Raw genomic sequence first — 23827 nt, 5'->3', positions numbered from 1 at the left:
TGCAGTTCTAAATATATTAAATTTTTTATTATAGCCTAAAAATTTAGATTATCTGAGTTCCCTAACATCCTGTTATCATGAATTATAATTGCCATTGTAGATGTTGACACATAGATCTTTCATAAAGGTCTAACAAAAATACTCTCCACAGTAAGACTGGAATGGAGAGCTGCAACCTGAATAATGTGGCAAAACATTAAAATATCATGAGAGCTTTTATGAGATTATGCTCACTTGTTCACTGTTTGAATATTCATTCAATAATCAGTTGCAAGATGATAATTTCCTTGACTACTCCAACTTAACTTTTTTAATAATATGAATTGCATGCATAAAACCTTTTATGCCATACTTGTCAAATGGAAAGCATCTTCCTGAAATTGGCAAGAATTCATACTAACCAACCATCAAAAAGAACAACAGAAGGAAATCTATTGATAACTAAAATTTTGTATTACTCATGTCATTTGATACAAATGAAAGAAAAACCATAAGATATTGAAGGGAACAACATGAAACTCAAAAATTTCAACACCTGCGTCTTGGTGTGTATTTTTGCAGAGAAAATAAGCTTAATTCAAGGAACCATGGATAATTATTGAGATCCAAAACACCTCCTTACTGTTAAAAAATTCTACATCCCTTAATATGATGATCCATAGCTCTCCACCAATTCCACTAACTGCAAATTGGAATCAGGGGAGTAACGTATCAGTAAGCAATTACAACAAAAACTATGGTAAAACATATCATATAATAATAATAACAATCACCTGTCTCATGAGCACCATTCTCTAGCATTTTGGAACATCTTTAACCATGGGCTAGGACCTTTATTATCTACATTCCAGTTCATGGGGTACCATGGGAATTGCCACATCAAGAAGCAACGTTCTGGATGAGGCATCATAGCAAGATGCCTTCCATCAGGAGAACAAATTGCCGCTACTCCCAAGGGAGAGCCATTCACATTGAAAGGGTAAGCTTCTGTAGGATTCCCATCATCATCACAATATCTAACTGGGGCCAAGTTTGAATGAATCACAAGGTCAAGGACACCATCATCAGGGAAATATGCTCTTCCCTCACCATGGGCTGCCCACACCCCCAATGTACTACCTTCCATTCCTTTGAACATTATGGCAGGTGAATCCTTTATTGTCACACTGGTAAAGCGGCATTCAAATCGACCAGACTCATTGTGAATAAACCTTGGCTGTGATGGGTCACCTCCAGCACCAAGCACACCCCCAACTTGGGGGCCTGGGACCCAACCTAGTAGAGCCATGAGCTGACAGCCATTGCAAACACCAAGACTGAAAGTATCAGGCCGCTTGTAGAACTCCTGAAATTGATTTAGAAGGGGTTGATTGAATCGTATGGAAGCAGACCAACCTTTTGCAGAATCAAGGACATCAGCATAACTAAAACCCCCCACAAACACAACCCCACGGAATTCAAGAAGAGAGATAGCTCCAATCAAAAGGTCTGACATCGTAACATCCCATGGTTCAAAACCAGCAGCATAAAATGATGCAGCCATCTCTCTGTCTCCATTGCTGCCTTCCTCTCGAATCACAGCAACTTTTGGTTTAGAAGTTGCAGTCATATATTTCTCCTCAGTAAAGGAAGGAATAAAGGACAGTTTCCAGTAAGGTTCATGCCTAGACTTCAAACCTTCTTTCTCCATGTCCACACAAGAAACCAATCTTTGGAACTTTTCCAGGTGAAAACTGGTTTCTTCCCACATATCTCTAAGGATAGAAGTTTCCTCATTCAGATGAGTTACTGAATCAACTTTCAGTTCTATCATTTGTGAGGCAGTCACTTGCCCAATAATATCAGCAGAAACTCCTGCACTGGTTAGCTTTTGCATTACAGTATCCAAGTTCTTTGTGCTAATCTCAACAAGAAGACCAAGCTCTTCAGCAAAGAGTGTCTGGAAGAGACTATTCCCTTGTGAAGTCAGATCCAAAGCAATACCACAATTCCCAGCAAATGCCATCTCCATGGCACAGACCAGCAGTCCACCATCACTAATATCATGTCCAGAAGAAATGAGGTCATCTGCAATAAGATCTTGGACACACTCAAAAACCCTTTTGAGGTAAGGAACATCCTCAAGGTCAGGACAGTCATCCCCAACTTGGTCAAAAGCATGGGCAAGAGCAGATGCACCTAACCGCCGCTTTCCTTTTGCTATGTCAATGTGAAGCAACATGCCATCATCTCCCAATTTCAAATCCGGAGTAACTGTTTTTGTGATGTCAGGACAAGTGACATACACACTAATAACAAGATTTCCCGGAGCCTTAACAACCTCGCTAGCTGCATGGGCTGCCATTGACAGACTATCCTTTCCCCCATCAATAGCAATACCAAGTTCAATCATAGCTTCAGAAAGAGCTGTTGCAGCATCGTACATGTCTGCCCCTTCACCATCAAGCTTGGCAGCATACATCCAATTCCCACTTGCCTTAACATCAGAGAGAGAAGTAACCTTAGCCCACACCAGATTTGTAAGTGCTTCTCCAACAGCTAACCTTGCCATTGCCTTTGGATTAACCAGACCTTTGATTGGCTGCTCTCCAATTGCACATGCACCTCCAGTTAAGTCAGTGTAAGTCTGAGCAATAACAGCAACATCAGCAAGAGTAATCTGCAAAGGACCAACCGTTTGCTGCTGTGCCACAAGACCCGTGACGCATCTGTCCACTTTTGTTGTCAAGAAGCGTTTTGAACAGACAGAAGGAAGCCTTAAGACCCTCTTCAAAGCATCCATCACTGAGATCCCTGGGGCAATGTCAAGCGGCTCTCGTGCATGAACCACATGGTGAAATTCAAAGGTCTTCTGAGGCATATCCCCAAGTACTTTCTCCAGCTCAAGATCCACAGCAGGAGCAGGAGTAGGCTGTCCACTTGAATGACATTTCTTAATAGCTAAGCTATCAACCAAAACCACACGTCCCTCACCATTGATTGCCCCAATAACAGCCATCGACACCCTTTCTCTTTCACAGATTGATTGTAAAAGATCTCGGCTCTCAGGCTTCACCAAGATTGCATCTTGTTCCTGATATTCTGCACCCCATATCTCCAAAATAGACATTGTATGATCACCAACAACAATTGCCCGGATATCAATCACGGCACCCTTTGGATATATAATCTCCTTGACAACATTACAATTACCACCTGCTCCCTGATCATGGATGCTGATAATTGGATTGTTCTCCCCCATTTCTATGCAGGCACGAACAACTCGATAGAGTTTTTGTGCCATCTCAGCATCTCCACGTTGTACAGCATTGAAATCAAGCTCTGCATCATTTTGGCCACTCACCATGCTTGATGCTGCCCCACCCCCCATTCCAATACGATATGCAGGACCTCCAATCTTCACAACCAACATACCAACATCAGGCTCTCCCTTTGTTATGTGGGTATGATCAATCTGCCCGATTCCCCCACTGAACATTATGGGCTTCAACCATTCTCGCCTTTCCCCACTTGGAAGTCTCATGCCAAAAGTTCTAGTATACCCCTGAATTAAGGGCTCCCCAAACTTGTTTCCGTAGTCCGATGCCCCATTACTAGCATCAATAAGAATCTGCAAAGGTGATGCCAGGTTTGATGGGTATGTGAAAGAATGATCCTCCCATGGAGCATAAGAACCCTCTATATTCAGATTCCCAACACAATAACCAGCTGTAGCTGCAACAACAAATGAACCCCTACCTGTTGCATGGGTATCCCTAATTCTACCGCCAGCACCAGTCTCTGCCCCAGGATAAGGAGCCACAGCACAAGGGAAATTATGGGTTTCAGCAGTTAATAAAATATCAATGTCACAAGTTGTTGCATTCAGTGGACATGTCAAACCAGGCTGAACTGGTCGCAATTGCTTCACATGGAAACCCTTGATTGCACTAGAATTATCCTTGAAGCCAATTACAGAATTGTTCGGATTAGCCTGCAAGGTGCTCTTCACAATCTGCATGAGAGTTCTATCCATGGGTTGCCCATCAATAACTATTTTTCCAGTAAAAAACCAATGTCTACTGTGTTCACTGTTGGACTGTGCAATGTCAAACAACTCCACTGTTGTTGGATTCCGTTTGATATCCTCCTTGAACAACCTAGTGTAATACTGTAAATCTTGCTCATCAAAAGCCAATCCCATCTCCTGATTAATCTCTTCCAAAGCTTTCCTACCCTTCTCCAAAACAGGCACATACCGTACTTCCTCAGGAACCACACTAGTCTCAAAAGATGTCAGCCTCCGAGTATAAACACACTCGGTCATTCGATCATGAACCATGGCAGCAAACACATTAAGTTGATCTTCTTGCAACACTCCCTTACTGTAGAGCAAGTACCTCCTCGACCGTTCCATTCGAGTTACTTCTGTCAACCCACAAGCACGACAAATTGACACAGCATTTGCAGACCAAGCAGTTGTAAAAGACAACCTAGGCCCAACCTCAAGTATAACAGTATTCAATCCTTCTTTCTTCTTCTTCTCAAGAAAGCTCTCAGTCTCCAAATTCTCTGGCTCATATGTTTCCTGAAGAAGCCACCTAAGAACTCCGAGCTTCTCACTTGAAATCTCAGATTGAAGTCCAATATTAAAACACTGCTCGGTTTGCAACCCAACGATCTCATTTGAAACTTTTGCTTGAACCAACTTGAGTAATTCAAGAGTTGCACTCTCTTGAATCAATGGTAAGCGATAAAAATGTACAATTTGTTGAGCAGGCTTTTCAATCAAACTAGATTGTTCATCAACAGAGCTTGTCACACCACCAGAAACAATAGCTCTAGGCTTTGATTGAGCACAGCACCTCAACGAAACACATCTTTTATTAGATAAACCAAGTGGAGACTTACGATTACGAAGTGTTCCCCACAGCAACTGATTTCGCCGATTAATAGGCAAATCTCTCTGTAGAAACAGAGTTTGCTTAGAGGTGCCCTGTAAAGAAAATCCAAATAACCAACATGTGAAAAAAATTATGATCCAAGCCCAGAAACCTCAAAATAAAAAAGAAGCTAAAAAAATGTAAATTTCCAGCCAAATGATAGAGAAACCGAATACCAGAAGGACAGGAATTTCACTATCCAACCAGAGAACCGCATTAATACAAAAATTTACCTGCAAAAATTGAGTTGCAGTGGTGATTTCTCGGGCACCGGCCATTACTTGAACCTGTGTAAATCCAGCACAAATCAGAAACAAAAAGCTAAAGAAATGATCATAAACAAACAAAGACGGTAATTAAGAAATGAAAAGTACAGAGCGAGATACCTTCAGGTGTAGCTAGAATCGAAGGTGTGTAGAGAGATATAAAGAAGGTGGACTAGGGTTTTGTCAGTGTACCAGTAAAACCCTACTTTCCTGCTGAAGTAAACTTCTCTTCTCCGGAATCGGAATTTTTTTTTTTTCCTACTATTATTATTAGTCGAAAAGGAACGATATCTCACTCTTTGCTACAAAAACACTCTCTACCAGCTATTTTCATTGAAAATCGAATTCCATATAAAGTTCAAATAAATCCAATTTCATTTTTTCCTCGAATAAATCCTACACTTTATTTTTAATTCTAAATGAATCATAATATAATATAATATTATTTTTTAATAATAAAATATTATTTTTATTAAAAAAATTATTTTACTTAAAATAAAATTTTAAATATTTATTTAATAAAAAAAATTAAGTTGAATTTTGATTAAAAAAATCAATGGCTGATTTAAATTTTATTCATTTTTTAATCTAATTTTAGTTTCATAATTTTTCAATAAAAACTAAATAATTTTTCTTAGAAAGATAAATTATATTTTAATTTTTAAATTTTAATATAATTAATATATTAATGCTATAATTTCTATCTATTTTTTTAATTATTTCAATATTATTGTTCACTTTATTTTTTATACTATAATAATATATAAATTAATTATCATAATTTTATTTAATTTTATTATATTTTAAAAAAATCTCTTAAAATATTTTTTAATATTTAATAAAATTTAATATTTTTCAAATAAGTATAGTTGAAAAGTTAATAAATTTTTTTAATATATATAAAAATTATAAAATAAAAATAATAATTTATTTTTGCTCAACCACTACCAATAATAGGGGCATTGCATATGAACAGCCAAGGTCGTAATTGAGCCCTTGTGAGTTTTAATCTCAGATATGCAACTCTTACATTCTTATATCCGGTCCGGAAACTCAATGTCACCGGCATGACGTGTACTCACAAACTTCTTAGGTTGAAGACCAGGTTGCAAGTCAATCCCCATAAAAGTTGGATATTTTAAGAATAAAAAATTACCTTTTATCATTGACTGTATTTTATTTATTGACTAAATAGATTTTGTTGATGAAAATTTTGGTAATAAAATTTAAAAAATTAAGAATTTTGATTTTAGAAATATAAAATTATTTTATTAATTATATTAAAATTAGAGATTAAAATATAATTTATTTAATTTAAAATAAATATAAAAAAGAGACTCAAATTTAAAATTCCATCCACATTTTACATTTTAAAAATTAATAAAGACCAATTAAATTATTTCTCAGTGGACTTATAATAAATAAATTTGAAAATACTCATTTGATTTGATTTGGCTTGGTTTAATAGCTAAAAATAATGTTATTAGTATAATAAATTAAAAAATAAATTTTAAGGAAAAACTATATATGAAGAGGAAATTTACTATAATATAATTATTAAAATTATTTTTATTTAAATAATAAAGTTCAGTTTAGTTTATTTAATTTTTATATCAAAACAAATAATATTAATTATTTAGTGAAAATAAAGGGTAAAGGAACGAAATAAATTCTATGAAGTTATATATGGAAAAACACATGAGGCTTAGCTGCCCTGATTGTGGCTAATTATATATAATAATAATTTTTAATAAATATTTATTATTTAATTTTTAAATATTATTATTATTAATAAATCAATTTTTATATTTTTAAAAATTTATTAAAATATTTTTTTTCTTTATTAATAAAATAATCTTATTTACCGTTAAAAATATAATAAAATATCAAAATTATTGCATTTTTCTTCTATTTTGATTTTAATTTTTCTTATTTTTCTTCTTTTAATCGTCTCTCCATTATATTCTTCTTTTAGATGCCTCTCCTTCTCCTTCTCTTCTCCTTCATTTTCATTTATATCTCCTTCTTCTTTTTCTTTCTCTTTAAAAAGAAAAGAAAAAGAAAAATAATTATTTTATTGACAAAAAATAAAAATAATAACATATTAATAAATTTAAAAAAATAAGAATATTTTAATAAATTTTTAAAAATATAAAACTAACTTTAATAATAATAATATCCAGTAACTAAATAAAAAATTTTATTTTAAAATAAAATTAAATTTTAAAAATTTTATTTTTTATTATTTATTTATTTTTAACAGAAAAAAGAAGATGAAATAACTTTTTTATTAATAAAAATATTTTAATAAATTTTTAAAAATATAGAAATTAATTTTTTATTAATAATAATAATATTCTGAGACTAAACAATAAATTCTCTTAATTTTAATTTTATTCCTAATCAGTAAGTTCTTAAATCATTTTTTAAAAACAAATTTTCTGGGATCAATCTATCCGTTCAACATTTTTTTAATTTTTTAATTATAATTGAGTAAACGGTCTTGTTAAAGTGTAAAATGAGTTTTTTTTAATGAAGACATTCTAATATATCTATATCTCTTTTCATTTTTTGTCTCTCATTCTTAATTAGTTTAAGAGATTAAAAATATTCTTCTTGATGATCGCTGGATTTCTTCACCCCGGTATAAAGGCCAGGCCCATGAAAACAGTCCATGATCCGAAGGCTTCAATATTCCCCTCGAGAGCCAGGTCCAGCCCGCTCAGTCACAGGGCCGGACTCCGCCTAGACTCCTCAAGCAAACCAGCCCAAACCTCTCGGCCCAGTAATCAGGCCCTCACCAGGCTCAACTTCAGCCCTACCATTCAACCCAGCCCGGAAAGGGGAAAATGACCAAGATGCCCCGCTGGTAGGTCCTTCCGCATGCGTATCAGAGGAGAATCATATGTATCAGAGGAGAATTAATGGCCGTTACGCATGGAGCAGGCGCCTGACACATCCGTACATACGAAGCTAGGCGACAGAAGACAGCTAGCATTATGGCAGAGAGACAGATATATATATCACGGTAGAGGCCACGCAGAGGGCTCTCTCTTCTTCTTCCTTTTCCTTCCTGGACACCATTTTTATTCTTTCTGTAACCCTTGCCTAAATATACTACTCTGAGCCATAAAATCTGACTTGAGCGTCGGAGGGCCTCTGCCGGGGCACACCCGGTAGGCCCCTGACCATTCTTTCTTATTTTACAGGTCCTTTCACCAGGTAAAACATGGAGAGACCCATCAGGGAGCCCAGCAAGAAGGGACCCAGAAGAAAACCAGATCTATCATGGACCAGGAAGAGGAAAATATTTATCAAATGGCGCCGTCTGTGGGAAAAGAAAGAGATTTTACTATCTCAAAAGTTTTCAGATCCACCCATTGAGATCCACATAAGGTACAAAAGTTTGAGCAGATAACCCAGCTGAAAAGAAAGGTTCATTGCGCTAAAGAATATTTTGATGGTCTTCCAGATAATTTATTTTAATATTTATTAGATTTTATTACGGCTGATTTTTTCTTTGAAGTCTGGTGAATATTTTCTGTAAAAGGAAAAAAGGGTGAGGAATATATGTATTTGTTGGAATTCTGAGGTCTGCTGTATAAAAAAAAAAAGGGAAGAAAAGAAAAGAGAAAGAGAAGAAGAAGGCGAGAGAAAAAGAAGAGGAGTCCGTAAAAAAAAAAAAAAAAAAAGAAAAAAGAAAGAAAGAAGAATGAGTAATATATATATATTTGTTGAAACTGTGAGATCAACAGTACACATAGTGTAGAGGTTGGATTCTATTGTGAAGTCCCAGGTAACAGGTTAAAGAGGAGGAGTCCACGAGAAAAAAGCAGGTCGGATGGTCGGAATAGCAAGACAGAAAGGATCTCGGCAAATCTGACGACCACAACATAGATTATACGTTGAGGTCGGATTCATGCTCGAGATTAGATTCGTGGTCGAGGTCGGAGCCATATTTGAGGTCGGACTCGCATTTCAGGATGAATGGAAAGCATCGGGGTGACAGGGAGACAACAAAAAATTATCAGCAAACAATCTGGTCGTACTGATTGAAATCATGTCCAAAATCTGCAAAATCTCAAGAGAAGCTAAAAAGATTATCAAGCCGTGGTTGCGGAGTGAGAATAGTCATCCTGGAAGAAGACTAAAACTGAAAAAGCTATGGAGAAAGAGAAGAAGGAGGTGAGAGAAAGAGAAGAGGAGTGGAGCTGCCAAAAACTCGCCGACCTGAGACGGAAGTTGCTAGTCTGGTCGAGCTCCAAGAAGTAAGGTCGGCGCGGCGCGAAAATGGGCTAATGGACAGAAGATGCATCGATCTGATGAGAAAGTAGCCGGTCTGGTTGAGCTCCAAGAAGTGAGGTCGGCATGACCAGGTAGCAATCCGACCTTGAAGGTCGGCGTGGCATGACCAGGTAGCAATCCGACCTCGTAGGTCAGCGCGGCATGACCGGATAGCAATCCGACCTTGTAGGTCTGCACGAAAATGAACAATGTCGGGACTGCCGATTTCCGAGCCATCGATCTTGAGATGACTGGCGTCACTAGAGCTCCATGGGGTGAGTCTTTCGAATTCGACCGATTCGGTGTTCAGTACCTCAAGGCCAAAGATTCCGCCGAGAAGTTCGCCATCGTTCAGTTCGGCATCTGTCTTTTCCGCTATGATGACCACCGCCACTCCCTCACCGGCGTTCCTCTGAAGTGACCAGATTCAACTGTAGCCGTCGAATCCTTCTCCTAACAACAAAATCAGATCAATTTCTTTGAACTTATAAATTTTACTCCAACAAAGATCTAATCCCAGGCAGCCCAACTGCGAGTAGCTTCGCCGCCGACCTGCTGATAGTGATGCCGCTGAATGGCGGCTGCGAATTCCTTCGCCGTCCACCTGCAGATGCCTTGATTAAAATAATGGCTCATATTGGGCGAGAGAGTGGATAGTGAGTAGCACCACCGCAAGAAATAACACCAGCAAGTACTGGGAAGGCATTTTAATGTTTTCAGGAAACAAACAGAGAAAGAAAAGTGAGATGAGGAAGGTGAACGCCTAAATTGATTTCTTATAATGGGATAGGGCTTAATGGAAAGACAAGTGTCCTTCTCTGTTTGCCTTTTTTGTTTCCCAATAATACATATATATTTATAAAAAAAAAAAAAGGAAAGAAAGAAAGAAATGGACAAAACAGCCAACAGCCGGGCCCACCACCCCAACTTTTACTCAGGGAGAGAGAGCAAGCAAGAGCAAACAGCAGTATATTATTACCCGACTACCATATATATTGGAGATGAAAAAGGGAATCACAGTCAGAGAAACGAGCATACGACGTAACACTTTGCTATTGATTTGTGCTTCTGAGGGGTTGAATCCGGAGGCACAATACCTCCCAAATCTTAAGAATGCCCTCCATGATGAACTTGGTCTTTTGAATAGCTGGAAACCCACTGATTAGGCATCATGTGAGTAGATCGGTGCGAACCGCACTTTCAATTATGAACCCGCACTCACTCGGTCCTCGAGAGCCTGCACTCATCTAAAATGCTGCTCGCCACATTTTTGACAATCATACCGATTGATGATTGAAATAAGGTACACATTACTTGACACGCGTCATTAACATAATTACTGTTGGAAAAATTTATAAGCCCCTAATTGCTTATTTTAAATACTCATGATATATATATATGCTCCAGTTACCCAAATCGCACTTTGCTGAGTATATTTATTATGTTGCTTCAGAATTTCAAGAATGCCTTTAGTTATGGGCAATTATTTTAATTAAATATTATTGAATACAAATGATTTCATAGATTATTAAGAGGCATGCTTCGCATGTAAATAGTAAGGCTAAATTTAATCAAAGTATACCTCTATGAGCTTAGATATCCTGATAATAGCTTGCATTGTATAGATTGAAAATTTATGGAGAAATTTACACATGCAAAATATTGTTCATTGCATCTCTAAAAGTGCATGAGTTAATACTTGCATGCATCTGAAAAATAAAATTAAGTGTCATGTGCGACATATTATTGATAAACATTATTGAATTAACAACGAGCATCCTCGTTATATACGCCCTGGGCAAGCTTTTATTTTGCAGAAAAATCCTAAATCTCGCCCGAAGACCCTGAGACATAGAGACCTCAGAGGTAGAAGACCGGGATCCCCAAGATCTCCCGGATACAAGACCGGGATCCCCAAGATCTCCCGGATTCAAGACCGGGATCCCCAAGATCTCCCGGATACAAGACCGGGATCCCCAAGATCTCCCGGATTCAAGACCGGGATCCCCAAGATCTCCCGGATACAAGACCGGGATCCCCAAGATCTCCCGGATTTAAGACCGGGATCCCCAAGATCTCCCGGATTCAAGACCGGGATCCCCAAGATCTCCCGGATACAAGACCGGGATCCCCAAGATCTCCCGGATACGAGACCGGGATCCCCAAGGTCTCCCGGATACAAGAAAAGAAGACCTCACTGAGGTCCTGACAAGAGAAGACCTCAATGAGGTCTTGACAAAGGAAGACCTCAATAAGGTCTTAGCAAAAGAAGACCTCAATGAGGTCTCACCAAGAGAAGACCTCAACGAGGTCTTGGCAAAAGAAGACCTCACTGAGGTCCTAGCAAAAGAAGACCTCAACAAGGTCTTGACAGAAGAAGACCTCACTGAGGTCCTAGTAAAAGAAGACCTCACTGAGGTCCTAGCAAAAGAAGACCTCAACAAGGTCTTGACAAAAGAAGACCTCACTAAGGTCCCACCAAAAGAAGACCTCACTGAGGTCCTAGCAAAAGAAGACCTCACTGAGGTCCTGGCAAAAGAAGACCTCACTGAGGTCCTAGCAAAAGAAGACCTCAACAAGGTCTTGACAAAAGAAGACCGGGATCCCCAAGATCTCCCGGATACAAGATCGGGATCCCCAAGATCTCCCGGATACAAGACCGGGATCCCCAAGATCTCCCGGATTCAAGACCGGGATCCCCAAGATCTCCCGGATACAAGACCGGAATCCCCAAGATCTCCCGGATTCAAGACCGGGATTCCCAAGATCTCCCGGATACAAGACCGGGATCCCCAAGATCTCCCGGATTTAAGACCGGGATCCCCAAGATCTCCCGGATTCAAGACCGGGATCCCCAAGATCTCCCGGATACAAGACCGGGATCCCCAAGATCTCCCGGATACGAGACCGGGATCCCCAAGGTCTCCCGGATACAAGAAAAGAAGACCTCACTGAGGTCCTGACAAGAGAAGACCTCAATGAGGTCTTGACAAAGGAAGACCTCAATAAGGTCTTAGCAAAAGAAGACCTCAATGAGGTCTCACCAAGAGAAGACCTCAACGAGGTCTTGACAAAAGAAGACCTCACTAAGGTCCTAGCAAAAGAAGACCTCAATGAGGTCTCACCAAGAGAAGACCTCAACGAGGTCTTGACAAAAGAAGACCTCACTGAGGTCCTAGCAAAAGAAGACCTCAACAAGGTCTTGACAGAAGAAGACCTCACTGAGGTCCTAGTAAAAGAAGACCTCACTGAGGTCCTAGCAAAAGAAGACCTCAACAAGGTCTTGACAAAAGAAGACCTCACTAAGGTCCCACCAAAAGAAGACTTCACTGAGGTCCTAGCAAAAGAAGACCTCACTGAGGTCCTGGCAAAAGAAGACCTCACTGAGGTCCTAGCAAAAGAAGACCTCAACAAGGTCTTGACAAAAGAAGACCTCACTGAGGTCCTGACAAGAGAAGACCTCAATGAGGTCTTGACAAAGGAAGACCTCAATAAGGTCTTAGCAAAAGAAGACCTCAATGAGGTCTCACCAAGAGAAGACCTCAACGAGGTCTTGACAAAAGAAGACCTCACTGAGGTCCTAGCAAAAGAAGACCTCAATGAGGTCTCACCAAGAGAAGACCTCAACGAGGTCTTGACAAAACAAGACCTCACTGAGGTCCTAGCAAAAGAAGACCTCAATGAGGTCTCACCAAGAGAAGACCTCAACGAGGTCTTGACAAAAGAAGACCTCACTGAGGTCCTAGCAAAAGAAGACCTCAACAAGGTCTTGACAGAAGAAGACCTCACTGAGGTCCTAGTAAAAGAAGACCTCACTGAGGTCCTAGCAAAAGAAGACCTCAACAAGGTCTTGACAAAAGAAGACCTCACTGAGGTCCCACCAAAAGAAGACCTCACTGAGGTCCTAGCAAAAGAAGACCTCAACAAGGTCTTGACAAAAGAAGACCTCTCTGAGGTCCTAGTAAAAGAAGACCTCACTGAGGTCCTGACAAGAGAAGACCTCAATGAGGTCTTGACAAAGGAAGACCTCAATAAGGTCTTGACAAAAGAAGACCTCACTGAGGTCCTAGCAAAGGAAGACCTCAATAAGGTCTTGACAAGAGAAGACCTCAAAAGAGGCAGAAGACCTCAAAAAGGCAGAAGACCTCAATGAGGCAGAAGACCTCAATGAGGCAGAAGACCTCAATGAGGCAGAAGACCTCAAAGAGGCAGAAGACCTCAAAGAGGCAGAAGACCTCAAAAGAGGCAGAAGACCTCAAAAAGGCAGAAGACCTCAAAGAGGCAGAAGACCTCAAAGAGGCAGAAAACCTCAAAGAGGCAGAAGACCTCAAAGAGGCAGAAGACCTCAATGAGGCAGAAGACCTCACTGAGGTAGAAGACCGGCAAAGATCTCAAAGATCTCCCGGAGCAAAAATAGCCAGAATCCCCAAGATCATCCGGTGCAACAAGCAAAAACAACTCATAAAGAACATAGTTCTGATCTCACATAAAAGATTGGGGCACGGGACCATAAATGAAAAAGCTAAACTCCGACCTCCCAAAGGAGCTCAAGTCATCAGGTAGATAGACTTTAATCTCACACAACAGCCAAAAGTACCAAAGCATCATGCCGATCTCAAGAAAACGAGCGCAGTACTGGTAAACCCGATAAGACAGACCGAATTAAGGCAGGGCGATTCCTAAGCAAACTGCATACCAAAATACAAAGCCAAACAGAGAATCAAGGGCAATCATGAGAGGCAACGACCTCGAGAATTGACCGCTCACACTAAACCAACTCAGCTGACCTAGAGAAAGGTCCAAGCAACAAAGAGCCCGCAAAATGCTCGAAAGAAGACAGCCCATAAATACTCAGGGGCAAAAAACATATACAAGAGTCCAACGCTCAGGCAAAAATAATAAAAAGGCAAGAAAGGGATACTTTCGACAGGAGCAGTTCTCAGACCACACGGTCATGAATAGAGTTTAAAGATTTATCCCCTCACCAGTCATGGAATAACTGCTGAGGAGATAAAGGGGCAATTGATGATCGCTGGATTTCTTCACCCCGGTATAAAGGCCAGGCCCATGAAAACAGTCCATGATCCGAAGGCTTCAATATTCCCCTCGAGAGCCAGGTCCAGCCCGCTCAGTCACAGGGCCGGACTCCGCCTAGACTCCTCAAGCAAACCAGCCCAAACCTCTCGGCCCAGTAATCAGGCCCTCACCAGGCTCAACTTCAGCCCTACCATTCAACCCAGCCCGGAAAGGGGAAAATGACCAAGATGCCCCGCTGGTAGGTCCTTCCGCATGCGTATCAGAGGAGAATCATATGTATCAGAGGAGAATTAATGGCCGTTACGCATGGAGCAGGCGCCTGACACATCCGTACATACGAAGCTAGGCGACAGAAGACAGCTAGCATTATGGCAGAGAGACAGATATATATATCACGGTAGAGGCCACGCAGAGGGCTCTCTCTTCTTCTTCCTTTTCCTTCCTGGACACCATTTTTATTCTTTCTGTAACCCTTGCCTAAATATACTACTCTGAGCCATAAAATCTGACTTGAGCGTCGGAGGGCCTCTGCCGGGGCACACCCGGTAGGCCCCTGACCATTCTTTCTTATTTTACAGGTCCTTTCACCAGGTAAAACATGGAGAGACCCATCAGGGAGCCCAGCAAGAAGGGACCCAGAAGAAAACCAGATCTATCATGGACCAGGAAGAGGAAAATATTTATCACTTCTCATTATAGTGTTTGAGTTAGATCTCATCTCTCATTCTTAATTAGTTTAGAAAGTTGAAAATACTCTTCTCATTATAGTGTTTGAACCATAAATATATGTGGTTAAATTTTTTTTTTTTAGTTAAAGAATAATTAAGATTTTAATTTAATTGATTGTGAGATTTACGTGATTATATTATTTATTTAATTATTATTGATATTTATATTGTTTTTGTAACTAGCGTTTGTTATTATTATATTAATTATTGCAATAAAAGTCCGCTGCACGGTTGTTAAAATAATATATTACTATTCAGATTGATTAAATCCGTAATTATTTAGTTTAATCTGAAATAAGTGGTGAATTAGGTTGCATAAAACTCTCATAAGAAATAATATAATCTAATTTAAATGAACCGAGTATCTTGCATTTATTAGTTAGAATCAAATACTTCTGTCAGGGTCATAGAGTTATCAGGGACCAAAACTATAATTTTCCAACATTGAAATTCCCAGGAAGCAATAGTGGGATAAATTAGTAGTAATTAGTAGGAAGATAAGGGCCGATACAATTTGTTGTAATTCCTTTCTATGTATTTATTTTGGGGTGTCATATGAGACATGTTGATGTCTCCTCCTGCCACAAGCCTAGTTGTTCCTAAGACTTTTTAGGGGGAGCGACTAGTTGGCCACCGGCTGGGGCTGGACCCAGTTGGCTACTGTAGGCCTACAGAGATCCTGAGTTTTGCCCTCACTCCTTGTAGACCATCCCCCCTATCTACAAGGGAGGTGAGAATTATTGTAACAATTGTGTCTATGATAATGTATAATTACTATTTTGCCCCTTATAATAAAATAAGTAGTCTGTTCATAAATTCTCATGTTCAATTTTTATCTTTTGTGCCTACTGTGAGGCTTCTGATGGAATGCTGCCTGTTGGCTTCGTTGTCCATTTATACAAACTTGACTAATCAGGATATTCATATTGATAGGGTATCGGGTGATTCTTAAGGCTGGCTTGGCTTGAAGGTGTTCAAGTCAAGTGCCGCATGGTTCCAGGCGATTACTAAAATCTGAAACCGTGACAATTGGTATCAGAGCAAGAAAGATCTGCGAGCAATATAAAGGAATGACAAAGTTTGGCACGGGCACGAAGGCCCTTGAGAGAAGGGTGAGAATGGTTCTGCCTGGTTGGATGTCTATGCCACCTAAGAAGGGAAAGTGTTGGAGATTGATTCTGGTTAGAAGGGCCTTTAGGCACTAGAGAGGGAAAAATGAACATTGTTGGCTATGATAGCCAAATTGTCAGGAGATTGAGGCCACCAAAAACCTTTTTCATACGAATGACACCCGATGGGGTGATCCTGAGTGTAAAGTGATGAAAGGGGGGAGGCAGTGACCTCCCAATTATGAAGCTACGAGGAGTAGTAGTACGAACATTTGTGAGGCAAAGAAGACAAAAGCGTAAGCCTTCTAACTAGATTGGCCATATTAACTAGAGGTGTTGCACGCTCCACTGGGGACACCATTAGGAGAGAGGTAATGACTTAATACTGCACACTCCATTGGAAATGTCTTCTGGAGAGAGGGTAATGACTAGGTGCTATATACTCCCTTTTTGTGACCCTTGGAGAGAGAGTAATGACCTCCGGGTGTAGTGATAAGGGGGAGGATGAGCCAATAGAGCTTAAGGCCATTTGAGAATCCCGATACCATTCCACTCAAAGTTGAGGCAAGAGGCCTCCCAAGATAGAATTGAGGCAAGAGGCCTCCTAAGACAGAACTGAGGCAGGAGGCCTTCTAAGACAAAACTAAGGCAGTGACCTCTCATGTATTTTCTTTTGCTTGCAGGAATGGTGCAAGAATATTGAATATGACATAGGAGAGACTATGAGCAATACTGCAGAAGTGAACTAGAGGAACATTTATCAATGGCGTGAATTACGAGCTAATGCCTATGAAGTAGGCAGGGATGGAATCCCAGAACCTCAATCCTTATTGTGGGATGGAGGTAAATAATTTTCTTTTCAATATGAACTTATTTATTAATATTATTGGGAATTGTGACTGTGCAGACATATAAAGAACAACATTTATATGATCAAACTATAAAGCTAAACTTATTCAAAGAATGAAAGTGTAAAGTCCTATGGATATGGAGTGTTCACACTATACCTAAGAAAATGGGGATATGAAATGATAAACTTCAATTTTATTGCAAGAATGTCACATTTGTTATTCAAGAGAGTTGATAAACTCCAACAAGGAGTTTATAAGGAAAGTACATAAAGGAACTTTTCAGTATTTGTGGCTGATACAAAAGAATGTGGCACTTGATTTTTAATAGAGTAAGCGGATTGTGACAACAAATTCAAGAGATATGACTGAGTTTAAAACATTCTTGAAGAAGGTCGAAACCTGGAGGAATATAGTGTAGAGAAAAGGGTGACCAAGATTGAATTGATTCTATTACCAATGAGTTAAAGAGATTTTCCTCCATCCCATGTCATCTTGTTTACCAAATTTCAAACCGCTCCCCCACTTACTGCTTTGGCCCATCTTCTTAGGCATATCATGTATATCGGAGTTGATACTACAAAGCGGGCACATATACAAGATTTTTGGACTCTTTATTCAACTATTAAACTCATGACTAAAATTGAAGTGGGTGATATGAGGAAATAGAGATAAAACAGACAACTTGAGTGCAGGGATTAATGTGAGCATGTCCTTTGAAAAACTCGCTTACTCGAGGACATTGAAAGGCAAGATGTACTTCGCAATTTCTTCTTTTTGGATGAATCCGAGACGTCAATAGATGGGGCGTCTCACAGAACGACGCAAGTTATTTATGTTTCAACCAATAATTATTCCTTGATAAAGGAAAGGTAGTCGAGAATAGTGAAGAAAAAACTAGTGGCTATCCAGCACGAGGTAAAACTAATTAACGAACATCTCTTAACTTCTTAATTAGTTTAAAATCTAAAGAATGACAGGATATCTGAAACGTTTTCGATATTTATAATTAGTTTATTAATAATTAATTTATAAATTATTTTTATATTTATGATAAATCAATAAAATTAAAATTAAAATTCTTCTTTTTATTAAATATTTCTTGTCTTATTCTCCCTTAAATTTAATTAATTAATTTTATTTATTTTTTATTTTTTTATGTTCAAATTATTTTTTTCAATAAAATTAATTTACTTATTAATCCCTATGAATTGGACTCTACTTACTATTATTATAAATTTTATTTTAAATATAAAATTTATTTTCAGTGATTTCTACACCCATCAATCATCTTGAATGAAACATAGCATTTTCTTTTTATTTGTTTTTATCTAGATCTGGGCTGTGCAAGATTGAAAACCAACAAATGAGGGACGATGAAGCTTCTGGAACTCCTTCTCCTATGTCGTTAGCGTCTTTTGAGATGGTGTCTTTATTAGATCCACGGTAATTCTCTAACTTGATTATGGAAGAGTCTCCTTTCTTTTTTTTTTGTATCGAGATTCATTTTGAGATCATTCGATGCTTGTGTTCAGTTGCAATGATTGGCAATCCTATCTTTTGATGGCAATAGTGCTCTCCTGTCCAGAGAGTTATGGTTGGTTGTCTTAACTTTTTCTTCAATTGAAGTTGCAATTTACTTGATGGTTTTCTCTAGATTTTTCGTTGGTTTGTAAAGCCTATTAGGCTATTGTTAGAATTTCTATCAAGTTTAGATGTTGTTTGATGCTTTGCATGGCCGACAATTTCAGAAGGGGAAGAGCTTCAGTAATGTGGAATATTTATCAACTGGGTTTGAAGCTCTTTTTGGTTGCCTTTCCAGTCTAGGGTTCTTAGGGTTCAGATTGCTGTTTTTTTTTTTTGTTGGGCCTTAGACTTTGCTGTTCTTGTATTGGACTTTCATGTACTTGGACCTTGGGCATTTTTTTAAATAAATTTATCTTAAAGAAAAAAAAAAGAACTTTGATGAAATTCTGCCTTACCTCTTCATATCTAAATTCATTTAATAGTTAACATTTTGCTTAAGCAAAATATAAAAGGATATGGCATAGAAAATACTTTTTTAAGGGTGTGTGATATTTAAATTAATTTTAAATACATTAATATTTTGTGCTTTTTTCAACAATTCTTATATCAATTTCAATATTAGAAATATTGAAAAAATTTCACACTCAAGTACAAATCAATTTGTATTTTCAACCACTTAAAAATTAAAATATCATACTAAGAATTTCTCATCCATACTAGCCCTTAGTATTCTCCCCATTCCTCTAATCTTCTCTAAACTAAATTTATTTGTTTCCAATGAGAAATTTCAAGTTTAATCTAGCATTATTGAGAACAATCACCATGCACTTTGAGGAATTAATTTTCCATGGTTAATGGAAAGATGACTATTTATGAAATTTTTTTTCTTTTTTATAAAAGATGTATATTATTATAGTCGTACTGAATTCTCACTCTAAAAATAAAAATAAAATGCTCTTAATAAATATTTAAAAAAATGTAAAAAAATTTATTTTAATCCCTTAAAATTATAATAAAAGTTTACATTAATCCCTAAAATAATATTTTTAAATATATCACGATCCTTAAATAAACAAATCAATCTAAAATTTATTAAAATCTCCAATATTTATTAAAATGTCCAATAATATATCAAGTGATACCCAAATAATAAATATTTGTTTTTTTATATAATTTATAACTAACATTTATTATGAAGATTTAAATTCCTAATATGCTTAAATGGGGAGTTGGGGAGTTGAAAGGATTGAAAATAAGATACAATTGTATAAAGAGTGATTTGAATTAGAAAGAATGAACTATCTTCTTCATCAGACTCACTCAGTATCTTCGGAAATAGTAGATGACAGGAGAAGATTGATATACAGAAAAAAAATTAAATGTCAAACAATTAATTCCAACTACCAATGGAGCCTTCCATCTTATAATGACACGAACAACACACCTTACAACTTCTCTGCACCTAACACAGGAAATTGTTCACATTGCCAGTATTACCAACTCACATGCAAATTTCTTCTAGTTCTAGAAACTGTAGTATATATGAGCATAAATATAAATAATTCCTTAAATTTGGCAAAATACAAGTCAAAAATTGTCACACTTGATCACATCTATCAGGAGTCATGTCAGAAATACAAATGGCTTACAATTAATATTGATTGTTCATGCACGTTTCTTCATTATATCCATCTACCATCTTGAAATAAATGATCTTTACATCAACCACCTTTGACCAAAATAGACTAATTAATATGGACTAAACTACAACACCTCTCCAAAACTTGTGGGATAGTCTTCTGCTGTGATAAAATGCTCTTAGTATAAACACATTTGCATTGGGATAATCCCAAATAAATGAAAATGAAAGCTCGATAGCCATTTTCTTCTTCTTTTTTCTTTTATTGTTAACTGAAAGAATAATATCATTATTGGTAGGACCTAATTAAAGAAAATGGCAGCCATTATTGAACAATTCCTCGTTCAATTTTGACGTGCTCCTTTTTTGCTCAATTAGCTTGTAACACATAAGGATACAGGTATCAGGCCATTGATTTAACCCTAGACGTTTATACTCAGGCAAAGATAAAAGATGCTTATACTTAAATAGTTAAAATGGTACTGTATAGTGCCAGGTGTCAAACTGGATATGCTAAGCTAGGAATGGCCATATGGCCCCCAAAGCAGAAAATGTAAAACATTCAACTCAACTTGCAGCAAAGATACAAGATATGAGAACCAAAAAACTTACCCACTATGGAGTCAAGACAAACATGTGACTGTGAATCGAGTCTAGACAATAATGGTCTATATATAAGCCAATAATGTTGAATTCAATGCCTTCAAAAGTTGGACCAAGTTGGAGTCTTTGAGTCGAACCCATTTATGGGAAGAGGTGAGAAATCAAACCCTCTTCCCATTTATAAAGTAAAGAGTTATGCAGTCATCAGATTGACTGCTTCACAGATCATAATCATTCCATGAAAGAAAATAAAGCCATACAAGATAAAACTCAGGCATATATATGCTTACCAAAAAACAAAAATGGAAAAAGAAGAGTTCTTGTCTATAGTTTGATTATTCCTGCCACAAATTTGAATTAGCTAGCACCAACTTGAGTTCTTGAACATGCTTCTTTGCCTACAGCATAAAAATATAAAATTCTTCCAAGGAAAAAAAGAGGTTGATTAGAGAAAATAAAAGAGGTACATCCAAAAGTTTAAGGACAACCTAAGCATAAGGTAGCTAATTTTCACATGAAACTAAAACAAAATGTCCTACCTCTTCCTTGCTGTATTCTTACATGAAAATTTCCACTACATTTTATCAGTCGGCTAATACAAAACTAACCACTCTTCTCAAACACACACATTCAGTAATTGGGAGGTGGATGACGAGGAGGACCCCAGAACATCTCATGTGGCATTTGCCCATTGGGTAACAAATTAGGAGGCAAATTGTAGACAGGCATTGAACCATGCTCGCTAATTGGCTGAGAAGATTGAGACCCTGAATTATTATTACCATTTCCACCAACTCCACCTGCAGCTGTATTGTTGTTATTATTATTAGTCCCTGAATTCACTTGCTCCTGCAATTGCGAGCCTTCCTGCTCCTGCTCTTGTTCCTCTGATGGTAATCTCTCAAAAGTTGCATTACTAAATGTTGCCGCTATCACCATCACTGGTCCTGATGCCATTAGCGGCCCCACCACTGATCCTCCCACAACCTGTCCTTGTCCACCAGCCAAATACACAGTCAGCCCCGTTGCTCCTGGAGGTGACGGAGCAGGAAGAAATGAACCTGATAACGATAGTATCTCGAATCTTCCATGGAGAGTGATTACTCCACCAGGTGCTGCAGGTTGCCTGAGAGTAACATTGGTCACTACTCCACTTCCACTTAATATTGAAACCCCTCGGTGGCGGCGTTGAGCAAAAGTTGCAATGCTATCTGCAATGTCGCTGCCAGAGTTGATTTCCAGAACATGGCTTCGAAGAGAATTAGGGCTTTCTTTAGTGATTACTATGGGTGGTTTTGGTTTGTTTTTCGAACCAGGAGGCCGCCCTCTAGGCCTCCGACCTGAGCTTCCGCTACCTGGTTCAACGGTTTCAAGAGCTGTGTTTGGGTCTTCAGATTCTTGGTTGTTTTCCTTACTGTCTTCTTGCTCTTCCTGGTTTTGGTTTTGGTTCTGAGTAGGGGTGGAGGCGGTTTTTGGGCTATTACTGCTATTGGTTGTGTTTGTGTCGATAAAATCTTGCTCTCTTCTACCCAGGCGGTTCAAGCAGGAAGTGTCTTCCTCTGGGTTTCTCAGGTGAAGAGACGGAGCTGGGGATATTGGGTCGACGCCTCTCATGGCAACATTTCCAGCCCACCAGCGATTTGCCATGTTTGATTCCAGACAGCAGAACGAACTCTGGACCGCTCTTTTAACTTCGAAAGAAAGAAAGAAAGAAAATTTAAGCACCCAAAAAACGGTCGTCTTTACCGTCAGAATTTGTTGTTCAATTCACTCCATCCGCGCTTTGTTTGAATCGCAAACTGAGAAGAAGAACACAAAAATGGAAGAACGAAGATTGTATATCTTATAATCACTCTTTGTTTGTTTGTGGATACAGACCGAAGAGATCTCTTATAAAGAACCCAAAATCCAAATACATAGAGATATCTAGAAATCCAAAACCTTATCCTTATTCCTTACCCAAAGAATCAAACCAAACCCAACCCAGCTAGCAACTGCCTATTAGCTACATCCATGTTGCATGAATCAGACATTAGACACATGGGTTTCTTTTGTTTTGCATGAAAAATCAAACCCTAACCATTAGCTTCCAAATTCAAAAAGAGAATAAATCAGATCCAACAACTTAGATAACCAAAACCAATTCCCTAAACATGCAAGTCCAAAACCCAATTCCCTCATAGAGATCTAACCCCAATCAGCTGCAAATCAAACCATTTCAGAACTTGGAAACATAACAGCAACGAAACTCACCTGCTACGTGAATACGTTAGTACTATAGTGCAAGCTTTAAGTCAAATGAAGATACAGAATCGTCTCTCAAATGCCTGCAACTCTGAAAATATTGTCAGCTACTAGGTACGGGAAGCCAAGAGTAGCTTCTGTTGTAGCCATGGGGGCCTGTCCTCCAGAATTTTCAGATGCCAAACTTTGCCAGTTCTGGGGCGTACGTTAAAAATCAGCTAGGCGTACGATAAGGATTCGTGATATGCGTATCACTAGATATACCATAGCGGTTTTGCAGAGAGTGGTTTTAGCTTGTCTCCTCTGGAGCAGAGGTTTTGAGCTCTACAAGTTTCAAGTTCCTAGTAGAATGAGCTTTTGTACTCTGCACTCAACCACTACATACCATAAAAGGTTTAACCAATGAACTGCCACCACACCACTCCATTATTACCCTTCTATATTACCAAAAAAAAATTTCCCATATATGCCAGAAATATTATTAATTAATTATATTTTTGCCTTTTTGTCTAACAAGTATTAATTTTAGGTTTTTACATTTGGATTAATTATTATTTTTGCTAAATACGTTACAAAACTATAAATTATAATTTTAAGTTGGTAATTAGAAGTTATCTTTT

At 38.2% G+C, this 23827-nt stretch overlaps 2 protein-coding genes and 1 long non-coding RNA gene across 4 annotated transcripts; 1 reads left to right on the top strand and 2 right to left on the bottom strand.

The window, feature by feature from the left end:
• Positions 1-432: 432 nt before the first annotated feature.
• LOC110623935 (probable phosphoribosylformylglycinamidine synthase, chloroplastic/mitochondrial) lies at positions 433-5520 on the bottom strand. The gene is made up of 4 exons (XM_021768958.2): positions 5309-5520; positions 5156-5209; positions 774-4975; positions 433-682 (listed from the first exon to the last, which is right to left on the bottom strand). The coding sequence occupies exons 2-3, from the start codon at positions 5198-5200 to the stop codon at positions 779-781; spliced, it is 4242 nt and encodes a 1413-aa protein (XP_021624650.1). The 5' UTR covers positions 5201-5209; positions 5309-5520; the 3' UTR covers positions 433-682; positions 774-778.
• Positions 5521-18444: 12924 nt separating this feature from the next.
• On the top strand, positions 18445-19165 carry LOC110625287. The gene is made up of 2 exons (XR_002489565.2): positions 18445-18640; positions 18730-19165. It is a non-coding gene; the product is annotated as an uncharacterized LOC110625287 (long non-coding RNA).
• A 2220-nt stretch (positions 19166-21385) lies between these two features.
• On the bottom strand, positions 21386-23556 carry LOC110624074 (AT-hook motif nuclear-localized protein 15). Of its 2 annotated transcripts, none has more exons than XM_021769149.2 (2): positions 23217-23556; positions 21386-22654 (listed from the first exon to the last, which is right to left on the bottom strand). In XM_021769149.2, the coding sequence occupies exon 2, from the start codon at positions 22608-22610 to the stop codon at positions 21594-21596; it is 1017 nt and encodes a 338-aa protein (XP_021624841.1). In that variant the 5' UTR covers positions 22611-22654; positions 23217-23556; the 3' UTR covers positions 21386-21593. The 2 variants fall into 2 exon arrangements, with proteins under 2 accessions (XP_021624841.1, XP_021624840.1); XM_021769148.2 differs by having other exon boundaries at positions 21386-22762; positions 23217-23555.
• Positions 23557-23827: the final 271 nt, after the last annotated feature.

This window comes from Manihot esculenta, chromosome 10 (genome assembly GCF_001659605.2).
Source record: "Manihot esculenta cultivar AM560-2 chromosome 10, M.esculenta_v8, whole genome shotgun sequence".
NCBI lineage: Eukaryota > Viridiplantae > Streptophyta > Magnoliopsida > Malpighiales > Euphorbiaceae > Manihot > Manihot esculenta.
The sequence above is the reverse complement of the archived record's forward strand: the minus strand, read 5'-3'. Positions and strand labels throughout refer to the sequence as shown.

Bases quoted from the DNA above. Each gene is read 5' to 3' on its own strand.
- LOC110624074 (XM_021769149.2), bottom strand. From the start codon at position 22,610: ATGGCAAATCGCTGGTGGGCTGGAAATGTTGCCATGAGAGGCGTCGAC.
- LOC110623935 (XM_021768958.2), bottom strand. From the start codon at position 5,200: ATGGCCGGTGCCCGAGAAATCACCACTGCAACTCAATTTTTGCAG. The intron at 4,976-5,155 runs GTAAATTTTTGT...TTTTCTTTACAG, and splicing joins CTGCAACTCAATTTTTGCAG to GGCACCTCTAAGCAAACTCT.